Raw genomic sequence first — 21,114 nt, 5'->3', positions numbered from 1 at the left:
ACACGCTGGGAGCGTTAACAGCGGTAAGCGAACGATGCTCTTTCATCATCGAGATTCTGCATCTTCGATGAACTTGCAAGCATCGGAAGATAACGCGGTGCCCCTTCACCGCCCTCGACCCGTCCACCCATGCCCGCTTGCGGTTACCAGCTTGCGGTTACAGGGTTGTCACTATTGCGACACCTTCTGCTTCTTCTTCGGGCGTTCTGGCACAGCCTCCGCCATATCGCTCTCTGCATCCTCCATCTCAGCATCGCTATCGGAGCCGCTGCTCTGATGGTCAGAGTCAAATTCCTCGCCAACCTCTGATTCCGAATCGGCCTGGAAGTCCTCATCAACACTCTCGTCGTCCTCGTCAGCACTACCGCGGTTGGCTGGCTGTCCATCATCACTCGAGGCAAGATCTTCATCTTGAAGAGCCGCAGCAAGAATAGCTCCAGACTATGCGTTACCTTGTTAGTTCCGACTTCACATGGGGGGCTGGTGTTACTCACGTCGTCGGCCATTTCGTTCTTTGTCTTGATGCCCTTGGCACGGAAGAAATTCTCAAGCGGCTGTTGCTCCTCCCTGTAAAGTATTAGTCTCACGAGTTTCAATATCATACATGTGGCACTTGCCGGTTAATGTTTGAGAACTGATGTTCAGCCATGCCATGCTTCATTGTGAAGGTAATGTCGAACGTGCGGCTTGCAGCCATGGCCCCACCCACACGCGACATGGTCACCGACGCGATGTTGTCCATGCTGATGTACGTCGCCGGCTTGGGGATAAACATGAAGGCCTTGTCCAGACAGAACAAATGTCCTTCGTTGGCCTTGATAGAGCACTTGACACCCGACTGTTCATGATGACTGATGAAGTCGCGGGATGGCCTGGTAATGCGCTTTCCACTAAGGCCCTTGAAGATGTCTGCCACAACTGTAGCAATGGGGGCTTCGTAGTGCGACTGCAGTTTGTCCTTGTACTTTTCCTCTAGCAGGTCTCCCTTCATGTTCAGGTCAAGATTGACCTCCTCGTCGCGCTTGAACTGCATGACAAGGAACGGGTATCGCGTCTGGCCCTGCCTGAGAGGCGGGTCCAGACCGATGGTGATCAAGGTATGCATGTCATCAGGCTTTGGCAAGACCATGAACTTCTTGACTGAGTCAAACTGTATCTTGTAGTCGTACGTCTTACCACGTAACCGGAAGGAGCTCTCGTACATGTCGATGTCGAAACGACCTCTGTAGTATTGTTAGCACTTTGTGGATTGATGTATAAGCGAGTATCGTACCTGGGGGTAAGATGTAGGATGTCCAGGAATGTGGCGAATGTGTCACCAGCGACTTCGCCAATCTCAGCCTTCTCCATCAAAGTTTCATAGAAAAGGTTGGCGGCGTTGGTCTCCTCGCCATCTTCAGCCCCGGAGGCGTCCTCTCCGTCCTCGTTCTTCTCCTTCTTCGAAGCCAAACCGGGTATGTAGAAGCGCATTTCGACGAGCTGGTCCCGAGCACCTGCAGACTTCTTGCCTCTGAATCTCGCGCCTCCCAAGGACCCATTTGCGCCAGCATCGCCATCGGTGGGGAGAGAGAAATCGACAGCAACTTCATTCTTTCCTGCCAGGTTCGTGTTGGAGACTTCGGTGTAGGGCACTTCAAAGGCCGGGCGATTGGCGACATTGAAGGTGAGTTCGGCCTTGCCAAAATCGGCCTTTCCCCAGTTCCACCCGCGCAGAGCGTGCTCCCGATTGTCCAGACTTATTCCGTACCAAGTCTTGAAAACCTTCGAGACGCGGTCAAAGTCTTCTTGTTTGAAACCGTCAAGTTGGATCACACCGTCATTGCGCGAGAGAATCTTGACTTCATATCCGCGCGCAGCTCGGCTCCATTGCGCCTGGATGATTTGTGACTGATCGCAAGTGTATGTTTCGCCGTTTGCCGGCTTCCAGCCAAAGCCCGAGTCGGAGAATCGCGTTGCGCCTGGCTTGCGGGAGAGATTGAGGTAGATGTCGTTGAAGGCCTCCCTAGATGGCGTTAGCTTCATTAACTTGGCTATTGACATTGTCGTCCGCTTACATTTTTGCAGTCGCGGCTCAAATTATATTATTTGCAAAGGTAGAGTGCCACAGATGTTGGAAATAGAGTGTACAAGCGACGTGAGTGTTCTTGCCGCTAGGTAGATGCTCTCACTTCAAAGGTTGGCAAACGCGCTGCTTTGCTTACGTAAAGCCGACAACCGTCGATCACACGTGACAGCGCGCCTCACCTCTAGCATCATCATCCTCACCTGCCAAGTCCATCCTCTGTGGCTCAGAGGAGGCTTGATGAATTCCATCGGAAATGTTCGATGCACACAATACTTGACAGTGCATAGGCTCATCGTCGTAGGCTAGCGTTTTCGACATCCACGGTTCCAGATTACACTCTCTATCCCACCTAGGCATAGTTGACCCAGACTGTATCAGCAAATCTAGAGGAACCTATATCTAACCCTTACGACTACATCTGAATAACTTGGCACAAAATTTATAGCGTATGAAGCGAATGTACAGACTACCAAATACCTATGGGCTGCGTGTGACTGAAAACCCCAGTCCGTTGAGAAGTGTGTACCAAATCCAGACTCAAATATGACTTGGTAGAATGTTTGACCAAAACATTTCATCACTCAGACATGTCACATGTGGAATGTACCTAAGCCCTCAATGTTGGCTTCAATTGGTTCTCAACACAACCATCTGTTGCCTGGAGACTACCTAGGTACGCGTCCTTGGGTTCCTCGGGTCGGTACATGTGTTTGAGGTATGTGGTTGAGCCCATATCAGAGAACCATGAGTACAGTCAACGAGTGCGTCGTTGCCTGGCGATTCGATGGGTATAGAAGAAGAAGCATACGCTCCTATTATTCTCCCAACAACAGGTGACTGCAATCATGCCGCGCGCAACTGCCTAGAGGCTAGGAAGAATACTGGCTTTCCCGTGCACTGCACTCTTCTCCATGAAGTTCGCCATATGAATCATGACTCAGCATGCCCCTCACTCGGCCTAGGAGCTAGTTACCCCGCTAAACGCATTTGTAGCGACGCAACAACCTCATTTACTCCGCCATCATGCCATCATGACGGATACAACGAGCGCACAGCAGGCCGAGAGCCACTACTTCGATAACGAACCTCCGCCAAAGGACCTCAAAACCAACACGACCCTTGCACGAGAGTTTGTCACGCGACATGCTAACGAAGGTCTCCGCGTCGTGCTCGTCACTTCTGGCGGCACCACGGTGCCATTAGAACAGCAGACGGTCCGTTACATTGACAATTTCTCGGCCGGTACGCGAGGAGCCACCAGTGCCGAATACTTTCTCCAAAACGGCTATGCAGTCATCTTCCTACATCGACAGTTCTCCCTTCTCCCCTACTCGCGGCACTACTCGCACAATACGCGGTCCTTTCTCGATTTCATGAAGGAGGAGGGCGGCAAGGTGGTGGTGGATGAACAACACCAGGATCAGATGCTACGTGTCTTGCGCCAGTACAATGAGGTCAAGCGTGAGAACAAGCTGTTGATCCTGTCCTACGTAACCATCACCGAGTACCTGTGGAACCTGCGCGAGGTTGCGCAGCTCATGCGTCCGCTTGGGCCCAAAGCCATGTTCTACTTAGCTGCCGCCGTATCCGATTTCTTCGTGCCTCAGGACCGCATGGTTGAACATAAGATCCAGTCAAATGAAGAGTTCCACCAAGGTACAGATGGCGCCAGTGGGGGCAACGTGAAACCACCAGCGGCACGCACCGAAGGCAAGAGTCTCATAATCGATCTGGAGCCCGTACCCAAGTTCCTCAAGCAGCTCGTCGATGGCTGGGCGCCCGAAGCCATGATTGTAAGCTTCAAGCTGGAGACCGATCCTTCTCTACTCGTCACAAAGGCCAGATATGCACTAAACAAATACTCACATCACCTGGTTATCGGAAATCTACTGCTCACTCGCAAGTGGGAGGTCGTTTTTGTTTCCGTGCTCGATGGCGAGAAATGGATCAGAGTGCCCACCAGCCGCAGGACGAAGAGCCTGTCTGGTATGCCATCCCTGGTCGGCTCCGCAGATCAACAATCAGGGAAAGTTGTAGAAGCGGGTGCGTCCATTGCCATAGAGAAAGGAGTACCACAAGGCGAGCCATCTATGGAAATCGAATCCCTAATCATCCCTGAGATCGAGTCCATGCATACTAGGCTGATAGAGCAAGCCCAGGCACGAGATTTAGCCAAAGAATAATATGCAACATCATAGCAATCATCTCAAATCATCTAAAAGATCTTTTCCATGTATAATAGATTGTTAAAGGAAGCAAAGGCAAGTGCTTGAGCTTCTTGGAATAACACGTACCATCATCAGAAGTCATCTCTTTTTGCTTTTTGCGTTGTGTGCTTCTTTACGGTTCACAACATCATACACGTGTTCGTCAGATTGTCATCTATGCGTAGCACTCACTCTAGGATTACTTTCCACTGGGCCGATACATGGCGCACAGTGGCGCCGTACATAATTAGAAACACAGCGCCGACGCCAACGATGCCAGCAAAAATACCTGCCAGGGTACCAAAACTACTCGTGTAACCAACACTGTCAACCCAAGGTATGACACCGTACAAGAAGCCAAAAGCCACAATGTTCTTCAGCCCATTGACAAGTAGCAGGACGTCAGAGTTTACTGGCAGTGCACAGTCACTCAAATACGCCAAAGTAACTGTAGGGATCGCAGTCAGCGCTACCGAGATCATCCCATAGCCGAAGAACAGTGACACCCACGACAGCGCATCCTGAACGCCATAACCAAACAGGATGGACCCCGACGTTGTGATCACCAGTGGGATGGCTACCATGTAGATTCTACTCTCAGGCTCGTAGACACCAAGATACCTTGTCGTACGCCATTTGCACCAGGCGTCAACCAGGTTACCTGTATTGAATCAGTTCATCTGCTGTCACCATTTTACAATCTGCTTACCTCCAGCCCATGATCCAAAAACGTTGCCCAATATACCAGGGATGTTTATGAGGCCATTTATTTGCGGGCTCCAGTTATACGGAGGTGCTTGTAGTACGAAAGGATTGAGAATGTTGACAGCGACCGTGATGACAAGGGATATCGAGTAGCAGAGAAACGCGTAGATGACTGCCGGATACACGATCATTGGAAAAGGTCTACTGAATATTAGCACGTCAACCCTTTTACGGTGCTCGACTGCTTCTCACCGTATGAATATCTTGGCAATGTTCGTTTCCGAAGTTCCGCTCCACAAGCTCAGATCCTGCGCCCAGGTCTTCTTTGGCAGTTGCTGTACATTTCCATGACCGATAATATCCTGTGAGGCCTTTTCTTGTGTCAAGACAATCCTCTCGTTTGATGGGTAACTCGCGTCGTCAACTCCATCTACTTCCTCCCGCTTGTACCTTGTTTCAGGAACGAAGAGTATGATGGCAATGAAGTTTATTGCAGTCAAAATCACAGTAATCCATTTTTGCCAGCGCCAGGAGAGATTTGTGACGATGAAACCGCAGACCAGGGGACCGATCGTGTTGCCACCTGCTATGGCGTTCCTGGATCTCGTCAATCTCCAGAATTAGAATCCCCTTCCTGCGCCACGATTATCGTGTGGCTTATAGGTGAGTGAGGGGATAGGTTGGGACGAGAAAAAGTACGCACATGTAGAACCCCATTTTGCCACCACGTTCATGCAAAAAGTATAGGTCCTGGGAGAGTTCTTAGTCAGTGCATTCCATGCTAATGCTATTGCTCTTTGAACCAGGGTCTCGGAATGGTATGCATAATGAAACATTGTTCCAAAACACCGTTTCTCGGATACCCATAGGGTCGGTGTTCCACGTTTGACACCTAAAAGGGCATACACTGAATTCCAGAGCTTACATTGACTGTTGCCAGCCCGAGGGCCTCTGTGGAAGACCCGGCAAATGCGGCAATAATATTACTCCAAAGCAAACTCTGGAACGAAGTTGCTACAGCCCCGCATACGCTGCTTACGCAGAGCAGTCCACTAGCAAACACAAAGATTGGTCTTTTCCCAAAGAAATTGGCCATTGGCACCCAGAAGAAGTTGAAGACTCTTAGAACCAAGATGGGATACACAAGCATATGTGACATTTGGTTGATTGGCTTGGAGAATTCGCCCGAAAGGATGTAAAACGCTGGTGACAGACCGGCAATCCCGAAATTTGTCAGGAACGTGAAGGCGCACACCGAGGCGAACGCTACATGCTTCTTCCAACGTGGCCAGCGAAGAGGGTCATTTGGATCGCTTGGTGAGGGCTGTGGGGACAAGATGATGCTCGGTGGAGCGGTCTCATCGCTACCGGCTAGAGCACACCATCAGTTTCTGATGCAGGGAAATAAGAATGAATGTTATGTGGAGGCCTACTTTGCTGCAACACCACAGTGCCATCTGTCTGGTCCAAGTCCCGCAAGCTCCTGAACCTGAGCCCCATGTTTACGTGTTGTTGGTTTTCCAACGCTCAAGCTTCAGTTCGAAGTGGAGGTGGTGATGAAGTGATTGCGTCACAGTCCTGCTCCGTCTTGGTTGAAGTCGGCGACGAGGAAGTTTCTATCGGGCAAGCAAACATGTTGAGTCGTGGTCAGATATTAGGCCGTGCATGCTGTGCAACGCTCGAGTCAAGCATGGCATCCTTCCTAGTATAGAACGCTCACTCACTCTTACTCATCACAAGACGCTAGCCCTATCAACGAGCAGTTGCTGGACAATTTGGCTTTAGTTGGTTGGGTAAAATGTTAGGGGGACGCGCGCAATGTGGAGAGCGACCGTGCCGGAGGTGGGGGGCCGGTCGAGCTTCCGTGCATATCTTCTCATTGCTGTTGCTGGGAGCTGAGGGGAATCCATGGTTTGCCTGACAGAAGCAAGTTGAAACGCGATGGCGAAAACTAAGGTCGGTACTTCGGGAGGAGCCTGGGAGCGTAGCCCCGATTGCCTGAAATTGCATATGCAAACTTACTAGGTGCAATGTATTGAGCTTCTCAGTGTCCATGCCAACACTGGACGATGCGCACGCACTCTTGTGGTTTTGTCTAGCGTACGAACCACGATGTCATCTGTGCCCTGGAGCTGTTCGGCGTTGATCGAGATTGAGATGCCATGTCGCTGCTGACATACACCGGAGCCATGCTGAAACAGTTTATTTTTTTTATTGTTGAAGGCAACCGATGGAAGAGGGTCGATCGGTGAAGTGTTCAAACGAAGTTGCCCTATGGTGTTTGGGAACCAAAGTGCGCCTGACGGGAGCTTGCTACAAGTCGGATTTTTGTCGGTAGCTCAAGCAACCGTCCATCTCCTAGCCGTCCATACAAGTCGAATGCATCCATGGTGATGACTGCAATTGCGCAATCCCGTCCCGTCTCGCTAATCGCTGCCAAGGCTCGCGGCGTGAATGCCCTGGGACCTCAAGAAGCAATGCTCAACCTCTTCTTCACGTAGACTAAGTAGCAGCTCGTCTCGGGCGGCGCTACACAGGAAACCAAATGAGTCCTGCTACTGTGCGCGCTGCTTTACAGCTCAGCTGAGGGCGCAGTCATGTTGTGGTGGGTGTTGAGACGCCACTCGAGACAAATCTGGCGAGGAATCCGTGCTTTGGTTCCGAGATGCAACGCTGGGCGCATACCTGAGCATTGCACCTACAACGAGCATTGACAGAACGGCCCTTGACAGACGCCCAATGCCAATAATGAACATTGCACTCGTCTCGACGACGAATGGTGTTTGTATGCTCTGCTTTGCTCGACGCGACAAGTCATGGTTACGGTGCGATCAAGGATGTGCGGCTCTCGTCCTGAAGCCCCGGACGTCGCGTTGTGGCATTTCTCGACACACGACTTATGCGGACTGTTGTTTTTCCCCTTTGTCAATGAAGGGTCCATTGGAACTATGAAAGGATGGGGGAGTTACATTCCAGCCACCACTGTGCGACGGCTACGCTGCCCAATCCAATACCTCACCATTACTCCCACTGCCGCACAAATGATTCTGCGCAACAACGGCTTCCACACTAGCCGTCTCTGGATAATCTACTGCAACTGTCCCGATCCCCCCATGTGTCCGGCAGGAGGATCATCAGCGCCGTCACGACAAGCTGCAAATCATGGATGCATGAACAGGCATATCGTCAAAGCTTTTGACCGTTCCTCTATAGGCGCCATCGGTCAAGACGTGTTGACAAGACAGTGCTCCCTTGCTTTCCTTCTTTTCCGGCTATGACCCCTGCCACATTGGGACCACAGATGACGCCTTGCGTTGCGCTGCGTGGCACCTATTGGACGGAGCAGGATGAGCATGTCCAATGGAGCGACCAAACAACTCTCCGAGATCTTGCTGCTGTGAATGCTTATCCGACGTAGATCAATAGTGTACAGCGCTTTCGAACCCGCGGATGCGGCATATGTAACGCCCTTCTACCGCTTGATCCTAGTCTACACCAAAAGCCTCCCTGTCCCCGCCCACCACGGCTTGATGTTGGCGGCTTGTTTGGGCTGGAAGAGCTTCCTTGATAAACAATGTGTATCACCCCTTGGTTCCGACACACTGGACTTGTGCAAGTACACATCGTCTAAGGACCGAAACTCTTATCAAGGCTTGCCCGCCCTGATAGGCCTACTGTCTTCCTCCTCACCTTATCGCCTGGAATCAACCTACTTGCCGTTATCCAACGTGATCACTGTAGAATACAGCAACAACATGGCAACCTCGACGGTGACCATGGTGTCACCAAACCAACCGGTACCGTTGACGAGAATACCATCCGCCTTCAAGGACCCCAGGCCACCACCATCGACTCCTACAAAAACGGCACAGTTGTGGGACGAGTATGAGAGACAGGCTGTAGAAAAAGCAAGGGAAAGAGAGATGCATACCCAGACGCTACAAGTTCTATTACCTACAGCTCCGAAGAACAGAAAAATACGCCCACAGCTCGACAGATGCACGTCGAGATCAAGTTTTGACTTTCGGTTCCGACGGGCACACGCTGCTACACCATCAACTACAGTGTCCATATGCAAGACATGCCAACACCCCATCATCTACGCCTCTGGAATTTGCGAACTCTGTATAAGAACCATTGTCCTCCCCGCTCCGGGAGAAGCCACGCCCCCCATCAGTCCTGCCACACGCAACTTCCCCATGTCGGACCCCCAACAATTCCACAAAATCTCATCCGGCGAAGAAGCAATTGTCCCAATACCAATATCGCCAAGACGTGCATCATTCTGCCCACTTCCACCACACATGGCCGAGCTACCCATGCGAATGTCGTCACTGCAGCCCCCCTCTGAGCAGCAAGAAGCATATCTAGACACGTCACGGCAGCGAAAAGTCTCCCTCACCGACCCCAATCTCCCGATTCTACGTCTCCAAATTGCACACGTACCCCGATCACAGCCCGATTCCCACCCCACAACACCCACTTCTCCTCCATGGACGCAATCGCGATCCTCGACGCGCCGCTCCAGCTTAGCAAACGTTGCTTTACTACAAACGCAGCCCTGGCCCCACGCACGCAATGACAGCGCCACGCTATCAGAGATGAGCACTTTGTACCCTTCTGCTTCTGCAGGCGCTTCCTCACCACCCACTTCTTGTCGCGTCGGTTACCCGCTGCAAACCACCGTGAGCGCGTGGGATGACTGGGACTCTGATGACGACAAAGTGGGGCTTGCGGGCTGGATGGGACGACGAAAAGCTAAAAGCAGGGGCATGGATAGCTTTGATAGCGAGAGGGAACGGCCTCGCACAGGTGTTTCCGACAGACCCCGAAAGGCGCGCATGAGCAAGGAGGAGATTAAGCTTGAGCGTGTGCGCATCGAGGCGGCGGAGACGGCGAGGGCGTTTCGTCTGGCGAGTGAGAATATGCCGAGGAAGAAACAGAGTGGGTTTGCGAAGATGTTTACCTGTGGGTGTGGGGATGATTAAGTCCATCTTTTGAGAAGCTTTTTTCCTTTGTCATTTTCCTTATAGTTGTCTTTTCTTTGAGCTTGTTGCTGTTGTTGTTTCCAAAAGGCGCTTTGCGGAAGATATCACTTGGGGGTTCAAAACTTTGCAACGACAAAGGGGGGAGTTGTGTCGTATGACTTACATGCTAGACAGCATTATCTTTCCTATTATCTTTTTCTTTCTTATCAAGGCGGTGTGTACATAGTTGAGTGTAGATATACATAGATATATATATATTACTAGATTGCTGGACTAGAGGTCCGCGATTGCAAAACAAGAAATTCTAGCTTTTGAGAGAGTGCAAGAATCAGCATTACAATCATCTATACTACAAGTTATAAACTGACACTGCAACATGTACACGACACTTGATTTCATAGTACTGACCAAATCCAAGTCAGTGAAAGCCATGCTCCTGACTCCACCCTACTACACTGCGATTTCGCCATTAAAATCTCCTCCGATCTCCTTATCACACCTTGACGCCCTGGACTTCCCTACAATCACCCACATTTCAACCGCCTATCTACGCACTCGCCGTCCTCCGCCACCATGCAGCTATGCGAAGTCGTGTCCAGCGCTTACTCTGTCCACGACGGCGGCTAACTTCTGTGCGAAGGACATGCGGTGGAAAGACACTTTTGATGCGGTGTATGTGAGTACTGATGATGCGATGTGGTACGGCACTGCACGACAGGATAATAGTCCTGGAGGGGTCAGGGTCAGATATGTCGTTGGGACAAGTTGTATACCATATATGTCTTCATATCATCCATGGCATTTAGCTATGGGATTGTGCGATTCTTGATGATTAGAGAGCATATTGTGGTGGTTACGCGCCGTCGACTGTATTTTACGCGCGCGCGAGCCTGGCGGTAAAAGGAGGTCTTTCACATGTGAATTCCGTGTACCCACCGTTCAGCGCCCCTGTCACGCAGCAATGTCGAAGCGAGGAACGCCATGAGCATCTGATCACCGTCTGTGGCATCTAAGATGGGGCGAGGTCGTGGTCTGTTACGCATGAGTGGTTTGGTTTACTTCTGGAAGATCCTGGAGGCTATTCCTTGTCGTGTGTAACGTGACAGGGCTCAGCTAACTACGCGAGGGTTACACATAGTGGCTCATTGGAGACTTTGTCATGGTATCATCACCAGCACAACGTTTGTTGGTCGTGGGGATCTACGAGTGGAGACGATGATACGGTAGGCGTGCGTTGCCGTTGTTTGCTCGACACGCAGACGACCGTTGATTAGATGGCGCGGACGAAGCGAGTGCGATACCACGGCTTGGCGTAACGTTTGGCGCTTTCGCGTTCTGAGTGGCGCTGTGGACATGCGGTGGATACTGCACATGGAGTGATGCATGGTAGTGGCAGACGCATCTGTGAACGTATTGAGTGTCATCTGTAACGATCAGTGTCTCTAATATACAATGAAGGCGGAGACAAAGACTCTTTGGATGTATGTTACTTGCGCTTCTGGACATGTACGCAGCTTTCATGGGATCATATGAGTTTTGTTGATGAGTGACAGGTGAGTGGTTGATGAACAGTACTGCAGCTTGCATATTGGAATAACGACGACGGGTAAAAGCTGATGAAACATGCATAGGTCAGAGGGCGAAAAAGAAGGAAAATTCGTGATCTAGATGTGTCCTGGTATGCTCAGGAGTCTCGCATCCCCTAAACGGCGACTAAAACGTTTTTACGGCGAAGTGCTTTCCGTGTTCTTTGATTGGTGCTGGCCATCAGGGGAAATCAGGCAATCGACTGCCGCAACGGGTATTTCAGGCACTCCACTTCGTCATTCGACAACGCTTGGACATTGCAGTCGATACTTGCCAAACATGCCGAGTTCGTATAGATGCGGGGTCTGGTAAACATCAACAGAGGCGTGGTTCCAAGGCCAATACCGGAAGTTTGATAGGGTTTGTAAACGGGCCGACTCTTGCTAAAATCGATCAACCTGGTCTACCTACATACGATGACTGCTACAGTATTCTGGCAGCAAAACATTTTGGTCCGGGTGACAGATTATTCCCGGAAAGCGGAAAGCGGAAAGCGGAAAAGCGGAGGTAGCAAAAAGCGAGGCCGTGGCAGCCGCTGTGGGGACTCTGCAAAAGTTGACAACTTGGCGAGTCGGGGGTCCAGCCACAAGTGCAATGCAGTCACGATGGTGTTGCAAACAAGGAAACACCAATGTGCTTAGCATGTGCGGAGAGTATCCGCACCGACAGCGCATGCTCAGAGGCAGCAGAGTTGCAGTTTCGTAATAGTGGTGGTGGGTGCATATTGAAGGCTGGTGGTGGCAGCCACGTTCAATGCGATGGAGGAACAATCGGTCAAATTTCGACGTGTCGGTGATGCGCCGGCATTGGAATCTCGTGTTCGGCAAGTAGACCAATCTCGTTGAATTTGGTCAACAAGGCGCGCCGGGTGGAGGTGATCAATATGCAACAAGATGCTGACAGGTTTCGGGCAGTGCCGTGCTCGGATGTGTCGGCAGCTCTAGATTGAGGCAGACCAGCTCTTCGAGATGCTGGCAGCCATTTTCAGGTACAGGCAGGCCAGCACGCCGGGCAGGTACTAGAAGTCGTGTTTAGACAAGCTAGCTGGACGGCCGGTCACCTGCAGTGTTTTTGGATACGAGATATGCAGGGGACGGGGAACGACATCCGTCAACCATCTAGAAAGCTAAGGTGCGTAGACGTTCGTGCTGGCGGGCTTGGTAATAGCGCGGCGGTAGGTCGCAGGCTGAGGACTTGCGCCATGTGCTATTGCGTAAATACGACTATCTACATGGTATACAAGTGTCGTGATGCTTCGTCCCGCCCGGTGATGAGCAGCCTGTGCCCCTGATGCCGATAAGGCTCGGCAGGCTAACCGTATTGGGCTCGGATGTGTGGGGAGGGCTGCATAGTTCCTTTCCTTGCCTCCTGCCGTCTAAGCTTTTTACGGCTAGCGTCTGGCTTGGTACGGTTAGCGCCGGCCATCGGGCTGGTAGCTTCCCTCGTGTGGCTAGGCGAGCTGGATGCACCGGATGGCTCAGGGCTGCAATCTCTTCGCCGCCACAGGACAAATCCCCAAAGCTTAGCGCATTAGCCAAAATGCTTGACTCTGTCCGCTGGGCTCGGTGACAGCGCGACGTTTGTCGGACCATTCCCCCTCTGCCGTCGCTGGAGCGATGGTGAACAAGTGTTGCTGCAGGCCAGCAGGTTGCCTTCACGATAGCCTCATTGCCAGGCCCCTCAGCCTCCTCCTCCTCCTCCTCACATACTTCTTGTCGTCACCTGTGCCGGTTCCCGCGTCTCCACGTCTGCTGTGTGCTGCGAGCCAACGCTTCGCCTCAAAATAGAATGCCAGCGAGCCCAATCCCCGCGATGATCCTACCGCCCCAGTCTAACATTGGGTGAAAGATTGGAAATTGCCGCGCAAAGCAAGCCCCCCCCCTAGGGCTGCCCGCTGGCCCTAACCAATACCGTTATTGGGCCACACGTCCAATAGGCTGAGCCGATGACTAGTATAGCTGAACTCGTTCGTATATTCCTTGTTTCGACGCAGGTACTTGAGGCCAAGCACTCCCGCCTGCTTTCTTTCCCTCCATCGCAGTCGACGCCACCCAAGTCGCTCGTTGACCCTCGCTCACCCACTACTGTGTTGGTTGCTGTCACTCGTTTCCAGCCTCCTCCACGTTCTATATAAGTCGCTAATAATACTTCCCTTAATTTGTTTGGTCAACTACAACTAGGTAAGTTCATTCCGAAGTCGCTACCATCGGCCGCCGCTTCCCTTCTATTTTGCAATACCAACAAAGATTCAAACATTCAAACCATCACTCCTTATATCCTTCCGCCCCTCTACACTACCCTCGACACCCTTGTTTCCATGTCACTACACCTATCTCTCTATCCCTGGCATCCTATTTGCCGGCATTACACTTGAATGACTATCTCGTCCTCCAGTGCTCAGTCAGCTCACATTATTCCCTAGCTTTACATCCATAATGAGGGTTCAATACATCGGCCTGTTCGCCAACTTGGCGTACGGCATGATCGATACCTTTCCGGGTTTGGTTCAGCCCTACTGCGACGAAAACCCTCTCGCATGCCTCTCTGGTCAACAATGCTGGCAGAAGGAGAAGTAAGTTTACACGGGGAACAGCTTCACCAATGTTGGCTAATGCATAACAGATGTATCCCTATCATCCAGAGCCCATTTTCGAGGTTTCCCCAAATTGCAGAGCCAGAACTCAACACCGGCGTTTCCAACGCTCCGAAGTATGCATCTTACCGCCGAGTAATGCCCGAGGTCAAGAGACAGTCCAAGTACTCGCAAGACGGCCAGTGCGGTCCTGCTCACGGCAACCTGCTCTGCGACCCCAACAGCACCGTGTACACTGGCACATGCTGCTCATCATACGGATGGTGTGGAAACACAGCTGCGCATTGCGATGCCGGCTGCCTGTCAGGATGCTCCAACCAGCCTTCTACTCCTCAGCCTACAACAGCTGGACCCAAGCCCAGGGACGACGGCAGGTGTGGAAAGGACTTTGCTGGCGCAACATGCGACACGAACGGCCAATACGGTGGCTGCTGTTCGTCTTACGGATACTGCGGTAGCACTGACGGGCACTGCCTCAAGGCAAACGGATGCCAGAACGGATGCAAAGACACTACCCCCGTCCAATCAGCTGCCCCTACCACGACTGGAACCCGTCCTCCTTCTTCTACTACCTCTGGCGAGCCTGTTCTTGGTAAGCCCTCAGCCACAGGTACCCCTAGCGGTGCCGCGACTACCGACGGAACCTGTGGAGCCAAGTTTGGCAACACTGTCTGTGGCAACTGGGCACAGGGAAGCTGCTGCAGCATGTACGGCTACTGTGGTAACACCACTGCTCACTGCGGTGAAGGTTGCCAGAACGGACCATGCAATTCAGCTCCCGTTGTACTTGCACCTGCCGCCAGCCCGGCGCCTGCTGCCGCTAAGCCCGGAAGCATCCAAATCAAGGGCCGATCTGGTGTACCCGCCATGCACGCTGGCCTCATGCCCAACGGCAAGGTTGTCTTCCTTGACAAGGTTGAGAACTACACCGAGCTCAAGCTTGGTAACGGCCAGTTTGCTTACTCTTCCGAGTGGGATCCCGCCACCGGCAAGCTTACTCCCTTGGCCTACAAGACCAACGCTTTTTGCTCTGGTGGTATCTTCCTGGCTGATGGCCGCTTTGTATCTCTCGGTGGTAACGCCCCGCTCGATTTCATCGACCCCACTGTTGGCGATGGTTTCCGTGGTATCCGATACTTGAAGCGATCCTCCAGCGATGCCTCTCTCGACGGCCAAGCATGGAGCGAACCCGGCCAACAACTCAACACTCCTCGCTGGTACGCCTCCGTCCAGATCATGGGTGACAACAGCATCTTTGTCGCATCCGGATCCAAGAACGGTCTCGACCCTACCAAGCCCGAGAACAACAACCCTACCTACGAGATCCTCAACGCCGACGGTACTCCTCGCGGAAAGAGTGTCAACATGGAGATTCTGAGCAAGAACCAGCCTTACTACATGTACCCCTTCATGCACTTGATGAGGGATGGTAACCTCTTCGTTCAAGTCGCCAAGTCTGCTGAGATCTTCAAGGTTGAGACTGGATCCGTTGTCCGCACTCTGCCTGACCTGCCCGGTGCCTACCGCACCTACCCCAACACTGGTGGATCCGTCATGATGCCTTTGACCAAAGCCAACAACTACAACCCTGACATCATTATCTGCGGGGGTGGCCCTTACCAAGATATCACTGCTCCCGGCGACCCATCTTGCGGCCGTATCAGGCCTCTTGATACCAATCCGTCATGGGAGATGGATGCTATGCCTGAAGGCCGCTGCATGGTTGAGGGTACGCTTCTTGCTGACGGCACCATCGTCTGGGTCAACGGTGCTCAAGAGGGTGCCCAAGGTTTCGGTGTTGCCCAGAACCCTTCGCTCGAGGTTCTCCTGTACGACCCTTCAGCGCCCAAGGGCCAACGCTGGAGCACGGGCCCCAAGTCCACCATCCCCCGTCTCTACCACAGTGTATCTCTCCTCCTCCCTGACGGCACCCTACTCATCAGCGGCTCCAACCCTGTCGAGCAGCCTGTCCTCACCGCCTCGAAGCAGAACCCGTTCCCCACCGAGTTCCGCAACGAGATCTACACTCCCCCTTACCTCCAGGGCAACCCCACCCGTCCCTCCAACGTAGTCATCTCCAGCAAGGAACTCAAGGCCAACAGCAGCACCTTCACCATCAAGTTCAACGTGCCTGCCAACTCCAAGAACCTCAAGGTTTCTCTCTACTACGGTGGTTTCGTTACCCACTCGGTCCACATGGGTCACCGCATGGTCATGCTCGAGACTACTGGCTTCAACACGGCTTCCACCGGCCAGACCGTCACCGTGACCATGCCTCCTAACAGGAACGTCCTGCCCGCCGGTCCCTACCTCCTGTTCGTTGTCGTCGATGGCGTCCCTGCCATTGGCCAGTTCGTCCACGTCTCTTAAGCGAGACCGAAGACGTTCAACTTCACGCTACGACAATACGGTGGTGTGCTTGTGTGTTTATAGATACTTCCCTTCCTGTAAAAATCTTCTGGTCTGGAAAGTCCTTTTTTGGGAGATGGAATCATAAAATTGGTGACGATGGATAAATAGCCTAATGGGCCCCTGATGAGTTTCTTGCATGTATCTTCATGTCTAGTCCAATGAACATGATAATTTCAATATACAAACGTCTTGGACTGCTATCTTTGTGTGTGTGTGTGTGTGTGTGTCGTGGGGTTGTGGGGTTTCAATTTCCATGTGACAGCTCGTTCGTCCCGGTAGCTGGGAATCTGACTTATGTGGTACACAATACCCCGGGTGAAATGTCGGGTTCTTTTTTCCTGGTAGCTGGGACAAAGAAAGTGTGGGGTTACGTGGTTGGGTCGATGCGGGTCGGTAGTAGCACATGGCACACAGTCCACCACAGATGGTCTACCAAACTTTGTTTCCCCTGGCCAGCCAGCGCCCTCGGTCCCAACCCGACAAGACCTCAAAAGGTGACAAGTCCTTGGCATTACTATCACAATGTGTACAAAGTTTGATTCTCTTGTTTGTTTTGGCCTGAGCTTCAGAATGAGAAAAGGAAAGTCTCAACGATCAACAGCAACAAAAGGTCCGCTATGCCAGAAACGCCCAGCGTCCACACCCCGCCCATACCAACAACACCCTCCCGCATTTGCAAAAAAATAAACCCCTGATACAAGGCGGCTGCCGTGAACAATGTAATAGTGACCAAAGCGCGCAGTTTTAAGAAACGGAAAAGGCAAGGTGTGACCACAGAATGACCTTTTCCGTTGCGTGTGTGCACCAACCCTCACACGCTCCTTTAAAGCAGCCTGTGTAGGGCTACTAGCTGCAGATCTACCCGAAACGACACGCAGAACAGATGGAACGTCCCCGTTCATGCTCGCCTCACCCACTCACTCCTGTGGTGACTGGATCGGCAGCACTCTCCCCGAATCCACAATGATCTGCTGGTCAAGTCTCTTGCCCACATCGCCGTATTCCAGCCTCTTCCACGTAACGATACGTGCCTGATTGGTATCGATTTCAAATACGCGCAGACGACGATGGTAGTGGTTGTATCCGCCGTAGCCACCGAAGCCGCTGCCACCGGCATAGCACATCCAGAGTTCTGGGTCGCCCGTCTTCTCGTCCTTGGAGAGGGCACAGTAGTCGTTTACGTGGTCGTGGCCGCACGAGACGGTTTTGACGTCGTATTCGACGAGGGCGTCTTTGAAATGCGTGTTGAAGGCGGGGGCGGTGATGGGTTCGGTCCAGTTGCCTACGCGGTCGTTGTCCGGGTTGCCGTATTCGGGGAGGGGGATGTGGATGAAGGCCATGTTGAGGTGTTTGTGAGTGTAGTGGCTGTGCGCCTCTTTGAGGCCTTCGGCTGTGGTCTTGAACCAGTTGATCTGGTTTGGCTTAAGCCAGTCGTAGCCACGGTAGTGGGTTTCATCCGGTGAGTACGAGTGTGTGTCGAGGAAGTAGAGCGTCAGGGCAGAGTGCTTGCTGCTGTGGGCTTGAATCTCAACAAAGTAGTTGCCAACTCCTTCGATGGTGTTTGGGCCGGGCTCGCTGACTGAGAAGGGTAGAGAGTCGTAGAGGTCCATTTGCGCGTGGCGAGAAAGGGTACCCTCGTCATCGTGGTTACCGAAGATGGCTGCGTATGGTATCTTGCGCTCTGCGAGGGGGTCGACAATCTTGAACAGGGCCTGTGAATTGGTCAGCTTGTAGCACACAGCGAAATGGAGTGTCTTACGCTCTGAACATCGGGCGCAGTGTCGCCATTGACCTGATCACCAGACAAGACTACAAAATCAGGCTTCTCGTCATCGAGAAGCCTCTCCACAAACTCCAGAGTCCTGGGGTCAGCATCGCAATGTCCACCGTTTGCGCCTTTGGGTTCCGCGTCTCTGCAGTGGCCGAGACCAGTGCTGAGATGCAGGTCGGAAATCTGCATAATCTTGAATTTCCCATCCTTTCTGATCTTAGGTACCGGCTTCTCAATCTTGGCTGCGCGGCCACGTCGTAAGCTCAGGCGGGGGTCTGTACTATCCTTGGCGCTGCTGTCGAGATGCAGCGCTCCTTTGACCAGCTCCCACCCAGGTCGTGGCTCGACAGCATCTGAACCAAATAGAATATCTATCGCTGTAACCGCCTTCTTGGAGTCGCTCGCGTGACGCTTGAGCGATGTCTTGATCCAGACGCCGGCGGGACGAGGCTCCCACTTCTCCGACGCCTGTGTCTTCTCTGCTATTGAGGGGTCGAGCCTGCCTGTACGAATATCAATAATGACCTTGTCTTCAGTCTTGAGCTCCTCTTCGCGCTTGCGCTTGATGTGCACGTATGCCTTTGTGACCCATCCCTTGCCGAGATACAGGTCCTTCTCGATGCGGTGCCACTTCTTCTGGTCCAGCATACACTTAGACAGCGGATTAATACTCGAGCATGTCTGTACGGTGATATCGGTGATGACGAGGCCGTCGTGGTGTAGTGGCATATGGCTGTGGACCGACTGCGGGAGGACTCGATAGCGGTTGTCGAGGAAGAAGAGAGACGTAGAGACGAGCAATATGAGGGCAATGAGCTGCACGCCCGTCCGCACCTGCAAAGTCAGTCTCTGACATGGCTACTCAGTGTTTGTGCACTTACTATCCGGCGCGTCATGGTGGAGGCTCTTGAGGGTGTAGGCGTAAGCGCATGAAGGCAAAGTTGGGATTAGAATCGGTTTCTCTTGCAGTGGTGCAACGTCATGTCCGTGATATGGAAAAGGCCTTGTTCAAATATTCAATCTTGTGCGTGCAGGGTCAGAGGTACCGGCGCGTATGAAGCGTGGTGCTGCGGGTCGCTGCTCTTGGACCACCCGTACGATAATGTTTGAACCTCTGGGATCGTCACGGGGATAAACAGAGTCGCGGTTTCGGGTCCGCACGTGTCGAGTGTAGGCTGAATAGGATAAGCATAGGAGACGTGGCAGTGGTATTATTTACGAGAGTTAATCTCGTCCAGTGCTGTCTTGCTCGCAGGTGCCCGCCCGCTCGGCCCGCTTGGTGCTTGCGGAGAAGGGCGTCACCTCCGCATCTGCACATATTTCTCCTCTGCGTCTGCAAAGCCATGCTGTCTTCTTCCCCTCTGCGCCAGCTACCACGTGCCGTCCAATTCACTCCCTTTTGTACGCAAATTCGAAACTTGTCCACCAGCGCCCGTCTTTGCCGCGCTTTTCAAGGCAAGAAGTCCACCTCCACCTATGCGCCGTCGCTCACACTCGCATAGAAGGCGATGTGGTGCTCCTTCGCGAGAAAAGAGATAGCCACGATGGCCGCCTCGTGAAACTGAAAGCCACCGGTTCGACACATACGCACCGGGGCGTAATTCAACATGCCGACGTCATTGGAAAGGAGTCGCGACAAATTGTCCAGTCCAGCAAGGGCGCCACATATCGCGTTATCGAGCCGACATTGGCAGAGTATGTCCGGTTGACCCCTCGTCTTGTCACTCCGGTGTGTACAGCATTACCCCTAATGTCAGCGATACTCATCCAGGCTAGCTCTACCCGTCGGATACAAATCTCATAGTCTCTTTGCTCGACATTCACGTGGACAGGCCCTCCCCTGACCCAGACTCGGAGCCTCCGTTCGAGATTCTCGAAGCTGGCACAGGCCACGGCGCGCTGACACTGCATCTCTCGCGAGCAATACACGCCGCAAATCCGCCGCTTCCCAAGACGCCCTCTATCACCACCACTGAGGAAGAACCTGAGGATGCAGTCTATCTTGGCGAGTCCATGTCGGATTTGGGCGACTCAGCAATTGAGTCTTGGAAGCAGAATCGCCGTGCCATCATACATACGCTTGACATTTCTAGCAAGCACTCTCAGCATGCCAAGAAGATTGTGCAAGGCTTTAGACATGGCATGTATTCTGAGAATGTTGACTTTCACGTGGGTGATATATCGGACTGGATCGCGAAACAACAAGCTTCGCGAAAGACAGACAAGCCCTTTCTGGCGCATGTGTTCTTAGACCTACCGAATGCGAACAGCCATCTAGCCAACGTCATCCCAGCGTTGCATGTCAACGGACTGCTCGCCGTCTTCAATCCCAGCATAACCCAAATCGCCGAATGCGTTGAAAGAATTCGCGAACAGAGGATGCCATATCTCCTTGACCAGGTCATTGAGCTGGGAACAGGCACAATTCGTGAATGGGACGTGCGCGCCGTCAGACCAAAAGCAACAGTCAGGAAAGCTGGAGCAGACCAGCCTTCAGAACCCTCAAGCGATGAGGGAGTAGACTCCGAACAAAGACAAGCCGCGAGGGACAGTGAGCTTGAAGCGGAGCTGAGTAAGCAAGAAGAAGAAAAGTGGGTCATGGTATGCCGTCCCAAGGTCGGTGAGATGGTCGTTGGAGGTGGGTTCCTGGGTCTCTGGCGGCGGATGGAGATAACTAGTACCAAAGAGTCTTCAGACTGAGCATGCGCCTGCACTTCACACATGGGGATCTCGACCAAGGAGGTCGTCTTGTCCATACTTAACAGAAGGCCAAGAACAGGTGTCGT

General features: G+C 52.6%; 7 protein-coding genes across 7 annotated transcripts; 4 read left to right on the top strand and 3 right to left on the bottom strand.

The window, feature by feature from the left end:
* Nucleotides 1-171: 171 nt before the first annotated feature.
* Nucleotides 172-2,040, bottom strand: PtrM4_042110 (POB3, Nucleosome-binding factor SPN, POB3 subunit; the record flags this gene model as incomplete). Its single annotated transcript, XM_066104439.1, has 4 exons — nucleotides 172-441; nucleotides 495-563; nucleotides 614-1,223; nucleotides 1,274-2,040. The coding sequence occupies 4 exons, from the start codon at nucleotides 2,038-2,040 to the stop codon at nucleotides 172-174; spliced, it is 1,716 nt and encodes a 571-aa protein (XP_065959003.1).
* Nucleotides 2,041-3,096: 1,056 nt separating this feature from the next.
* Nucleotides 3,097-4,248, top strand: PtrM4_042100 (Dfp, Phosphopantothenoylcysteine synthetase-decarboxylase; the record flags this gene model as incomplete). The annotated part of the gene is made up of 1 exon (XM_001937468.2): nucleotides 3,097-4,248. One exon carries the CDS (start codon nucleotides 3,097-3,099, stop codon nucleotides 4,246-4,248), a length of 1,152 nt encoding a protein of 383 aa, XP_001937503.1.
* Nucleotides 4,249-4,460: 212 nt separating this feature from the next.
* Nucleotides 4,461-6,477, bottom strand: PtrM4_042090 (ProP, Permease major facilitator superfamily; the record flags this gene model as incomplete). Its single annotated transcript, XM_066104438.1, has 6 exons — nucleotides 4,461-4,933; nucleotides 4,982-5,178; nucleotides 5,230-5,574; nucleotides 5,681-5,727; nucleotides 5,903-6,348; nucleotides 6,411-6,477. The coding sequence occupies 6 exons, from the start codon at nucleotides 6,475-6,477 to the stop codon at nucleotides 4,461-4,463; spliced, it is 1,575 nt and encodes a 524-aa protein (XP_065959002.1).
* Nucleotides 6,478-8,732: 2,255 nt separating this feature from the next.
* Nucleotides 8,733-9,965, top strand: PtrM4_042080 (uncharacterized protein; the record flags this gene model as incomplete). The annotated part of the gene is made up of 1 exon (XM_001937470.1): nucleotides 8,733-9,965. One exon carries the CDS (start codon nucleotides 8,733-8,735, stop codon nucleotides 9,963-9,965), a length of 1,233 nt encoding a protein of 410 aa, XP_001937505.1.
* Nucleotides 9,966-13,987: 4,022 nt separating this feature from the next.
* PtrM4_042070 (glyoxal oxidase) lies at nucleotides 13,988-16,515 on the top strand (the record flags this gene model as incomplete). Its single annotated transcript, XM_001937472.2, has 2 exons — nucleotides 13,988-14,124; nucleotides 14,175-16,515. 2 exons carry the CDS (start codon nucleotides 13,988-13,990, stop codon nucleotides 16,513-16,515), a joined length of 2,478 nt encoding a protein of 825 aa, XP_001937507.1.
* Nucleotides 16,516-17,474: 959 nt separating this feature from the next.
* On the bottom strand, nucleotides 17,475-19,224 carry PtrM4_042060 (phosphoesterase; the record flags this gene model as incomplete). Its single annotated transcript, XM_001937473.1, has 3 exons — nucleotides 17,475-18,269; nucleotides 18,317-19,162; nucleotides 19,210-19,224. 3 exons carry the CDS (start codon nucleotides 19,222-19,224, stop codon nucleotides 17,475-17,477), a joined length of 1,656 nt encoding a protein of 551 aa, XP_001937508.1.
* A 711-nt stretch (nucleotides 19,225-19,935) lies between these two features.
* PtrM4_042050 (uncharacterized protein) lies at nucleotides 19,936-21,028 on the top strand (the record flags this gene model as incomplete). The annotated part of the gene is made up of 2 exons (XM_001937474.1): nucleotides 19,936-20,023; nucleotides 20,133-21,028. The coding sequence occupies 2 exons, from the start codon at nucleotides 19,936-19,938 to the stop codon at nucleotides 21,026-21,028; spliced, it is 984 nt and encodes a 327-aa protein (XP_001937509.1).
* Nucleotides 21,029-21,114: the final 86 nt, after the last annotated feature.

Source organism: Pyrenophora tritici-repentis, chromosome 10 (assembly GCF_003171515.1).
Source record: "Pyrenophora tritici-repentis strain M4 chromosome 10, whole genome shotgun sequence".
Classification (NCBI taxonomy): Eukaryota; Fungi; Ascomycota; class Dothideomycetes; order Pleosporales; family Pleosporaceae; genus Pyrenophora; species Pyrenophora tritici-repentis.
Note: the sequence above shows the minus strand (reverse complement) of the source record. Positions and strands in the feature narration are given on the sequence as shown.